The sequence below is a fragment of the Anopheles coluzzii genome, chromosome 2 (genome assembly GCF_943734685.1).
Source record: "Anopheles coluzzii chromosome 2, AcolN3, whole genome shotgun sequence".
NCBI lineage: Eukaryota > Metazoa > Arthropoda > Insecta > Diptera > Culicidae > Anopheles > Anopheles coluzzii.
In genome coordinates this window covers 110,724,719-110,735,036 of record NC_064670.1, presented here as the reverse complement: position 1 = coordinate 110,735,036, position 10,318 = coordinate 110,724,719, and the positions used below count along the sequence as shown (strand labels likewise).

Sequence of the window (10,318 nt, the reverse complement as noted above, 5' to 3'; positions counted from 1 at the left end):
GGATGGATTTATGATGGTGTGGAGACGGAAGATTGCGAAATTGTCGCTCCCCCCCCACCCTCCGATGGTGTGGGGAGGCCGTGTGGGAGGTAAAGCAACTGCAGGTTTACGCGTGTGTGTGTGTGTGTCTGTGTTGCCGGTCGGCCGGAGTGGAAAGCAAACACACTTGGCCGAAGGCTGGAGCGTTCGCGACTGCCGCCGACTGCCACACTTGACGCTACCATGGGAAGGGAAGGGAGAAGGTTTAAATATTTGGACAATTCGGGTAAACCTTTCAAATCGATCTTTTTGGTTTTGTTTTGCTGTGACGTATGCTTACGATCGCTCGCACACACACGCAGACAGATACAAACACGTAGTAGTGAGCTGCAGCATCGATAGTACGTTTTTCTAGTGCTGATTGGTTTCAATTTGGCTGTGGCCGACGTGTGGCCGACCACAATTAACCCGATGTGTCAAATTTCGCGCGCAGGAGGCTGGTGGAGGGAAGGGAGTAGGATATTATAACTACCCCAAAGCATCGGCTGTCCTCCCATCCGCCCCCATGGACAAGGTTATTAACATCCTAACAAGCACAATGAAAATTGACACATTTTCGGCAGTAGGCGTCTGTTTTTTGTGTTTTTGATGGGTGAAATAAAAAAAAATAACAAACACACATACAGAGTAAATTGTTAGTTGTTGGGGATGGTTAATTTCAACCCTCCACTAAAACAAAGGATCATGGTGTGAGGGAAGTACTAACGCGATCTTGTTTTAATGATTTCATTCAGTGCAGGTCGGTTTTAAAGACGATCAATCGTTTATGGTCTAATTTATGGACAGCATATGAAAGAACTGTTTAAGTTGAAATTACGCCTTAATGGCCCGGTTTAGACAGATAAATGGTTGTTTTATTAGAATTAGAACACCTCACCTAGGTTGTCGCTGATGAGGTAATTTATTCTGAAAACGGACTTATATTTATATGTGTTTGTATGTTCGGGATGTCCGTTTGTCCCTTCTGGAAGGACGAGACGGTGGAATATAAGTTTTATTTAGAATTCGAATCGAGGTAACGGCCATGCCGTAAAGTTGTGCATTTGAGGAAAAAAAACCGCATAAAAATCTATATTTATGCCATGTTGTCTGCTCTTTGTTCCTCCTTTGCAATGAGTTTGTCCCAGTTTTTGTCCTTCATGATTGAATTTCAACCTAATAATAGCATGGCCATTAGTGGCAGTGGCATGTTCAGGTCTACGTCTGCATCAATGAATGCAGCAGGGTTTTATGTGTCTTACAGGTAAGAATTTAATGTTTAAAATAGATAAGTAAATTGGGAAATCTATTTAAATTATGCTATCACATTACAATATAATGGGGATACCTAATTGGAAAAAGTTCATAAAAAAGGATAGGATTGAATCCATCCAGGATCCTCAACAGGAGCGGATCCACTCCAACTATTTAACTAACCAGCAAGCCACGACATGATCGATTCCGATCCAAACGGTCCTTCCCTAGTAAAGACTAACTATCTGACTGCGTGGTACTGCTGGGTAGGTGAATTTTGCAATTCTTCTGTCAAGACTGGTATTGGGTTTCATGAATCTTTCTTGGAGATTCATTAATCTCCATCTTCAGTGATGAGTGATACGAATCTCGAATCGACTCTTCAAAGATTCATGAATCTCAAAAGATTTATTTATCTCCAAGGATTCATGAATCTCAAAAACATTCATAAATCCTCAAGCATTCATGAATCTTGAAAGATTCATGAGTCCATTGAAATTCATATATCTACAGATCTACATTAATCTTTAGAGATGTATGTTTTTCAAAATATTGAGTTTGCGCGATCCCACCTAACAACATGCCCGTCTTGGGTTCAAGCCTCACATGGACCGTTTCTCCGTAGCAAAACAAACTTTCCGGCTAAGTGGTACTTGCCAAGAAGTCTCGAAAATTCTTATAGGCTGCCATGGCCACGCAGGCCCACGTGGGGTGGTCCCGTGGTACGGTCGTCAACTCGACCAACTCAATAACATGCCCGTCATGGGTTCAAGCCCAAAATGGACTGTCCTCCCGTAGCAAGGATTGACTATCCGGCTGCGTGGTAATGAATTAAGTCTCTAAAGCCTGTATAGGCCAGCATATCCACGTAAGACGTTACGCCAAATAGAATAAGAAGACCACGTAGGTTGTTACGCTAAGAAGAATAATAGGAAGCTCATGCTCGATGAATCCTTTGGAGATTTAAGAATCCTTTGAAATTCGTGAATCTTTCGAGATTCTTGTATCTTTCGGGATTCATGAATCTTTGTACATTCATGAATCCCCAAGTGCCACAAATCCACTAAACGACCACTAAACGGCTTCTAAACGACTCAAGTTCTCTACCTAAACGGAATAAAGAAAGACTTCGTTTAGCAGACGGCAAACGACTCATGCATTCTAAAAATAGCGAAAAAGCTGGTGGCGCTCTCTGTTGGTGGGATACCCCAACCAGTTGAGCTTCATCGCTTGGAGGAGAGCTTTCTCATTTCCTCTGTACTGTTGTATGGTTTCGCATTGAAGTTATGCATCGCTAGAACTAGAACGGCGATACGATTGTTTAAATACAAAACTCCAACGAAAACCACCAGCACAGAAGCAAGTGAGATTTGAGTAATGGTCGTTGGTGTTGATACCCACGTATCTGACCACACGACCATTCATATAGATTTTTGCTCAGAAAGCTAGAAGGCTATATAGGTCATGATAAGATGAAACTTGTCGAAACACATTGCAAGAAAAGGATAGCAATATAATGATGAGTTGTAATACGCCATCTATTGATCAAACCAATGAAGCTGTGGAGCTTTCATTTTTTTTCTATGGATATTCAATTTTCCAGTCGTTTAAGCTTAATCTGTGGCGCTTGGGTCATTGAGATTCATCAATCTTATCAACCGAGATTCAGATTTTTTTAATCATTTCAAAGATTCATTCAGATTTATGAATTTGAATCAGATTTACCAAACACTAGTCAAGACTGATGTCAGCGAGGAATTTGATATGACAATTCTTCTCGCTAGTGTAATAATGCGCAACGAATCAGAATTGCTTTTTGTTGTAATTACAGTGGAGCGCCGGTTATCCGTGCTCATCGGGACTTGACCTCGTCCGGATATGCGAATAACACAGATAATGTGTCAAAGAATATATTTAATCACAGATTCTTGATTTTTGTTTGAAATTTATCTTATGTTTTGATACAAATTAGCAGATTTTTATTAACTTTATGTTTTTCCAATGAGAATATTTGAAATTTGCCATGAATTATAGTGTTTTTTGCTATGATAATGTGCTGTGAGAACCGTTTTTTTTTTCTTTTCAAATATCCTCCTCAGAACGCAATGTCACCTTTATATTGAACTGTCATTTCTCAACAGCACGGATAAACGGAGAGCCGGATAAAAGGTACTCGGATAAACGGTGCTTCTCTGTATTCTAATTCTCTGTATTGGCACGACATCTACCTCGTGCAGAACAACGGCGGTAATGTTTATCAAAACAACGAGCTGTCAAGGACAGCTCGAATAATTTATTATGAAAACATCAGATGGCGCTGCTGGACAGACAAGGTCAGAAAGATAACCCTTAACATGAGACAACTATATTAGCGATTTTAGGGCCAATTAGAAATAAGTTCGACTAAGGTCGTTAAGCAGGGTCAAACGGGTTCAACATAGATCAGCTGTTGAACAAAAAGGCGCCTTCGAGGCAGTAGCAAAAGTCAAGCGACAGAAGACAGACTAATTTTTAAACTGCGCAATAAAGTCCAAATAAGCCAGTTCTAAGAAAGTCTTTCCAGCTACTCAATATACTGTTACCAGGCGTAACAACAGTGCTTCTCTGTATTCTAATTCAACGATCAAAACAGTTGATAACACGTTAAAACTTGTTCTGGTTTGTTTGATGGCAAAAAATGTAAATTCTCATTGGCATGATTGAATGGCGCTACACTTAAAACACATACCAGACCTTTAATCCTTCCACCTATCGGTCTTAATTTAGTGCGATACAATTCCAAACATTGGCGCCTCGGTATAGGCCACCTATACTCGCTTAATTAAACCTTCCATTTCCTGGCGAACCGACCGGTTGGTGGAAAAATTTCCATTTCCCACGTACAGCGTAAACAAGCCGTCGTAAACACCCATCGCGTCATCATATCTTCGCGTACCAAGAGCGCGCATGCATCTTCACCAAAGAGATAATTGCATTCAATGCACAGCGCTGCACAACGCTCCTACGCGGTCCTACGAACAATGTTTGCCAGCCACTTTGGGCCACTTGTTCCCTGCTCCGGGCGCAATGCGTACGCGCCAAACACGTGACAGTTGGACGGAGCGAGCGCAAATTCGAGGCGTACTCGCGACCGGGCCGTTTGCATTCAATCAGCAACTTCAAACACAGGGCGGGTAATAAAGTGTAAATAACGTGCAATCTTTCTGCCACCGATATGTGTCTTACACGGCGGGGGTCGTTTTTATTTATTTATTTTTTTTACAGATCTATAAATAGTATTTGCCTGTGCTGCTTTATATCGTAGCCTTTTGCTCTGTACCGTCGTAAAGTATCGCACAGATAACAGATTTGCGTCGATCAAGAAGTCGATGGGTGGGCTAGGGGAAGCTACACTGTGCTGGCAGCTATCTCCAGATACTCCCTGGCCGCCTCGCACAGTGTCCGCACGCTGCGGCGCAGATAATCCGGCTCGTGGAACGCAAACGTGAGGCGCAGAAAGTGGCGCGCCTCCTTCGCGAAAGAGAACCGTACGCCGGGAATGGCGGAAACGCGATACTTCTCCAAACAGTACCGATTAAACTCGGCACAGTCGATGTGCGATGGGAAGCGGATCCACACGAAGTACCCGCCGTTCGGTTTGCGGAAGCTGCAGCCGGCGGGAAGGTGCGCCTGTAGCGTTTCCGCCATCGCGTCCAGCCGTGCGGCGTAGTTGGTGCGGTAGTGGTCCAGCTGTCGCCGTGCCAGGCCCATCTGGATGAGGGTGGCCACTACACCGCCGGTGTAGTTGTTGGCCGCACCTCCACTCATGAGCACTCCACTGGGGGGGGGGAAAGGAATTTGCATGCATTAAAATCATTCTCCTCAGAATCCAAAGCCCTTTTTGTAGGCGACGAACCCCTCACCCGCCCCCTCCTACCTGTTGCGGAATGCTTCGACACAGCGCGGAGGACACTCCATCCAGCCGAGCCGTATGCCGGGCGACAGGATCTTGGAGAAGGATCCGTTCGAGATCACGTTGCCGCGCCATCCCTCCACCCGGCCCAGGTCGGCAATGTCGCGCGCGAACAGGCGCTTTGGCGGTGGCGCGTCCGGATCAGCGTAGTGCAATAAATTGTACACGTCGTCACACGCAATCAAGATGTCGGTTGCGCGAGCGAGTTTTATCAGCTGTTGACACTTTGCTGTGCATCAAGTGAACCAAAAAGAAGAAGAAGAAAAAATCCATGCAATTCCAACAAGTACAATGGGGAATAATGCCCAGCGGCATTATTTGGGGAAGGGTTTTCATTATCAGCAATTCCCATCACGCACATACACACACACGAACATTAGGCGCCTTAGCACACTTACCCTCGGAGAAGACGATACCGGTCGGGTTGTGGAACGTCGGCATCGTGTAATAAACGCCCCAAAATAGTTTCCCTTTCGTCGGCTCGAACCGGTGCTGATCGATCAGCGCCTGCAGAGTGGCGATGTTAGGGCCGTCCTCGTCGAGGGGCACTAATCTCCCGAAGGACAAATAGAAAACTCACATTTAACAAGGAGTGCGGGGAGGGGGAAGAGGGGTGACCGCACTTCCGCTTGCTTCCCTTGCTTGCTGCGCGATAAGATTCAACACCTACCTGGTACTATTTTCATGGTATTAAACTGGGCGATGGTTTCGAGCGCTATCATGTACGTGTACTCGTCGACGAATATTACGCCCGCCAGATCGACCAGGGTGGAGAGTATCAGGTGCAGCCCGTTCGTCGCACCACTGGTTTGAACCAGATCGGACCTGATTGTGTGTGTGGAAAGAAGTGGGTGGTGGGAGAGTGATGAATCAACGGTTGGGTTCCGCCTGATAGTACAACCGACACAATCCGGGCATACTGATAGCCGAATTGGGCAGTAGCATCAAACCGGTATCACTTACATGTTTACCTCGCTCCGATAGCCGTCGGCAAGGAAGGAGGCGAGCGATTTGCGAAATTCCGTCGTACCAATCGATGGACCGTATTGGAAGAGGAAGGATGAATTTTTTAGCTCATATTTCTGGAATGAAATAAAATAAAGCAAAGAATTTTAATACGCAAAAAGACAAAGATTTAATATGCAGTACAGACAAAATGTACGTTTAAAGTTGTTGTGTAATACAATAAGTACAATATTAACGTAAAAAGTCTCTAAGAAGTGTTATTGTTTGTACTTTATATCCGATTTTGAATTACTTTTCATTAACGCTCATTTCAAACGTGAAACGGAGCGACGGTGACGCCATCTACATGTCAATTTGTGAAATATTCTATTTGCCAGCCTTTTGACAGCATTCATGGCATGACCAGAGTGACCAGAAGTACCGATTTATCTGTATTCCAACCGATTTTTGATATGCCTACCGATTCACAGATGACCACCCTAAAACAACCGAAATTCACAGATTTTTTTTATAAAACTGACCGAAAAGTTATAAAACTATTTCCCAAATCATTGATCTATATGCTTTTCCTAAATCTATCCTAAATTTTCACAATTTTACACGATATTTGAGAACAATCGGAGGTCTGTTGAATGAAACAAATGGATATGCACAGGCACTCTTAAAAGTTCCTCACTTTAAGTATGAGAGCGTTTCTACATACACCGAGAATGCAGCTGAGAAAATAAGTGCTTTGACAGCGACTGACAGCATTTTCGGTGAGAGAAATCTCCTCGGCATGCAAAGAACGATGAAACTGAGAAAAAATTGAATTGACAGTTTATGACGAACAATTAATTATAGTTTGCATTTTTGCAGTCTAATATTCGTAGAAATATTATTAAAAAGTAAAATAAACTTTTTTGACCTCACCTTAGCGCTAAAATGGATTTTTTCAACAACATTGTGAAAGTCTCATCTCGACGCTTTTCGGAGCTTCTACACACACTGGCGTGAGAAACCGGTTGACAATACTCTCACAGCCATCTCTCACCTGCAGCCTCGGTGTATGCAGAAATGCTCCTAAAATTTTGGTGCTCCTACCAAAATCTGCCAAAATAATCTGGCCACACTGGACATGACAGCTCTCAAGCGAATCAACACAGTTTGTTTACAGTTTTACAAGCCACAGCATCCGTGTCGTGAAAAAGTACGTGAAAATTAGTGAAAAACACAAAGTTTCCAACGATTTCCACTAACAACACCTTCCTTACCTCTTCCTCCAGCACGATGTGGGGTGAACAGAGTGAAAAGTCCGCCCCGTTCGTGTGGAAGAAGAAGCTCGAGAAGCAGGGCCTGAAGGACATCTCACGGCGCGAGCTCGAGGCACTGAATAGGAAAACGCAGCTCGAGAATGTGATCGAGCTGGAAAAGATAAAAAAGCGCCGGCTGGAGCGAGAGCACCAGCAGCAGCAGCGGGAAGACGATATGTATCTGATGCAGCGCTCGAAGGAGGCGGCCCAGTTCGACGAGTGGCAGCGGCAGGAGGAAACGTTCCATCTGGAGCAGGCGAAGCTGCGCAGCAAGATCCGCATACAGGACGGGCGGGCCAAACCGATCGACCTGCTCGCCCAGTACATCTCGGAGCAAAACCTGGAGGAATCGATCGAGATGCAGATGCACGAACCGTACACGTACCTGAACGGGCTGGGGCTGGACGATCTGGAGGACCTGCTGGTCGACATCAAGGTGTACAACGAGCTGGAGAAGGGGAAGAATCTGGACTTCTGGACCGATCTAACCATCATCGTGGACGATGAAATTCACAAGCTGCGCAAGGTGGAGGCGGAAAAGCAGCGCATTGCTGCCGGGCGTCGCGAAGGCATCCACCAGAGCGTGGCGAAGGATGTGACGCAGATTTTCCGCGGCAAAACGGCCCAACAGCTGGAAGACCTCAAGAAGAAGATTGAGGAGAAAATTGGCAGCCAGCAGGACGGGCTCGACATTGGCTACTGGGAGAGTTTGCTGTCACAGCTGAAGGCACACATGGCACGGGCGAGACTGCGCGACCGGCACCAGGAGAATCTGCGCAGCAAGCTCGAGCTACTGAAGCAGGAGCAAGAGCAGCAGGTAAAGAAGGAGGTACAGTCGGAAGACGATGAGGCGGGTCCGTCCGGGCTGGGACAAGCGGACGACTCCTCCTCGAGGGACAGTGCGGCCGTCCAGTCCGAAACTGAAGCGGCCGGACCGAGCAAACCCACGCAAGACACCTACGAATCGGACCTGCTGAACGAGTGCTTCGAGCAGTACAAAAAGGGTGGCTATGAGCCGAAGTACCTGCAACCTGGTGACCTAGAGCCCGGCATCGAAATCATCACCGAAGACAAGGACGAAGAGATACTGGATCTGCTGCGGCAGAAGGTGCTCGGCATCAACCAGGACGAGGAGCTGTACTCGCGCGAGGAGATGCTGCTGCGCAAGGAGGCACGCCGCGGCATGGACAACGATGAGGCCGAATTTTCCGTCGAAACGCGTGTCGACTCGCAGGTCTACCTGTGGTCGGACAAGTATCGGCCACGCAAACCACGCTACTTCAATCGCGTCCACACCGGCTTCGAGTGGAACAAGTACAACCAGACGCATTACGATATGGACAATCCGCCGCCGAAGATTGTGCAGGGCTACAAGTTTAACATCTTCTATCCGGATCTGATCAACAAGAACACGACGCCACAGTACTTCCTGACCCCGTGCTCGGATAATGGCGACTTTGCGACGCTGCGCTTCCATGCTGGGCCACCGTACGAGGACATTGCGTTTAAGATTGTGAACCGCGAGTGGGAGTTTAGCTACAAGCGGGGGTTCCGGTGCCAGTTCCAGAACAACATTTTCCAGCTATGGTTCCACTTCAAGCGCTACCGCTACCGCCGTTAAGTGGAAAGCGTGGGGGAAAGGGGGGGGGGGGGGGGGATTTTATGTTGTATTATTTAAGTGCGCACGTAAGCAATTGACTAATAAAGTACAGATTTGTATGGTAAAATAGACCGAAATGACTAGTTTTAAGTATTTCAAAAAGCTTATTCAAGCACTGGCAGTGATTTGAGATAATTAATATGATTTAGAAGCGAAATAAATCGTCCCCACACTTGTTCTCCCCGCCCGCTAATCTCTTATCGCAATTCACGCACAATCATCCCGGACAGTAAGCATGTGATTGCGGGATTCTACATCGCCTCTTACTTACGATCCGCTCTTCGGTAGCTTGCTGAAAGAATTGCGCACTCTTGCCAAGCAAATCCGGCCCCGGTGCACCGGCCGACAGGTTGGCCACCTGCTGATCGTACACGTTCAGTGCACCGCCATCGAAAAGATGGTTCATTGGCACTTCCCGCCGCTGCACGGTAGCAGTAGAACCTTCCATTTCCGCTCCAAACTGGCACAGCAACAACAACAACAAAGCACGCTAATTCTAGTTCCGATAGAGCGACCACTTCCTGCTTCCGGTACACGTTTGCTAGGAGAATCCTTTTCCGTAGGTACAAAGCACGACTGCTTTTATTGTTTGGAGCACCGTGCACTCGTGTACGCACGCACGACACGAACTGCGCTTTGTTTACACACACTGTGGTGCGCACTTTTGACGGATGGTTGCTGCGCGAAGCGATAAGAGCGCAACAGCGACCGAGGGGTCCATCGTTGTTTGGTATTTCTTGCCGGACGATTTTGGCTCTTCAGAACACTTTTCCCTCACAGCCTCAGCACTCACTCACCATTCGTTTAGCAGTGGCTTGCTGAAAGATGTAACAACACTCCCGCAGTAGCTTCTCCGGCGGCAGTCCCATGCCCATGATGGCCGTATCTTCCGTCCTGTAGACGTCCATGGTAGGAAGATCGAAGTTGTACCGCTGGCTAATTTCCTGCCGAACCGAATCCATGGTGCTGCTGCTGCTGCTGCTGGGGGATGGATGTGTTGCCGATATGTGCACCGTTGCACTAAACCGTATCGAGTGTGTTGCAACGGTTGCAGCTCAATGCGTTTTTATAGTCTTTTTTTACCTTTTGCACCTAACATGCTCGTACCATTGCGTTTGCATGCTTGATCGAGCAGCACGAGGTGGTGGGATCTTTTCTTTCATTAGCGCTATTCGA

The 10,318-nt window shown here is 46.6% G+C and overlaps 2 protein-coding genes across 2 annotated transcripts; one reads left to right on the top strand and one right to left on the bottom strand.

The window, feature by feature from the left end:
• Positions 1 to 4,470: 4,470 nt before the first annotated feature.
• LOC120952078 (uncharacterized) lies at positions 4,471 to 9,796 on the bottom strand. Its single transcript, XM_040371194.2, has 6 exons — positions 9,414 to 9,796; positions 6,188 to 6,306; positions 5,895 to 6,049; positions 5,623 to 5,772; positions 5,189 to 5,453; positions 4,471 to 5,089 (listed from the first exon to the last, which is right to left on the bottom strand). The coding sequence occupies exons 1-6, from the start codon at positions 9,588 to 9,590 to the stop codon at positions 4,660 to 4,662; spliced, it is 1,296 nt and encodes a 431-aa protein (XP_040227128.2). The 5' UTR covers positions 9,591 to 9,796; the 3' UTR covers positions 4,471 to 4,659.
• LOC120952076 (cactin) lies at positions 7,293 to 9,213 on the top strand. The gene is made up of 2 exons (XM_040371192.2): positions 7,293 to 7,379; positions 7,475 to 9,213. Exons 1-2 carry the CDS (start codon positions 7,308 to 7,310, stop codon positions 9,101 to 9,103), a joined length of 1,701 nt encoding a protein of 566 aa, XP_040227126.2. The 5' UTR covers positions 7,293 to 7,307; the 3' UTR covers positions 9,104 to 9,213.
• Positions 9,797 to 10,318: the final 522 nt, after the last annotated feature.

Excerpts from the sequence above, each read along its gene's own strand:
- LOC120952076 (XM_040371192.2), top strand. The coding sequence starts at position 7,308 with ATGACAGCTCTCAAGCGAATCAACACAGTTTGTTTACAGTTTTACAAG. Across the intron at positions 7,380-7,474 it reads AGCATCCGTGTCGTGAAAAA|AGTGAAAAGTCCGCCCCGTT; the intron begins GTACGTGAAAAT and ends TGGGGTGAACAG.
- LOC120952078 (XM_040371194.2), bottom strand. The coding sequence starts at position 9,590 with ATGGAAGGTTCTACTGCTACCGTGCAGCGGCGGGAAGTGCCAATGAAC. Across the intron at positions 6,307-9,413 it reads AAGCTACCGAAGAGCGGATC|AAATATGAGCTAAAAAATTC; the intron begins GTAAGTAAGAGG and ends ATTTCATTCCAG. Across the intron at positions 6,050-6,187 it reads TATCGGAGCGAGGTAAACAT|GTCCGATCTGGTTCAAACCA; the intron begins GTAAGTGATACC and ends ACACACAATCAG.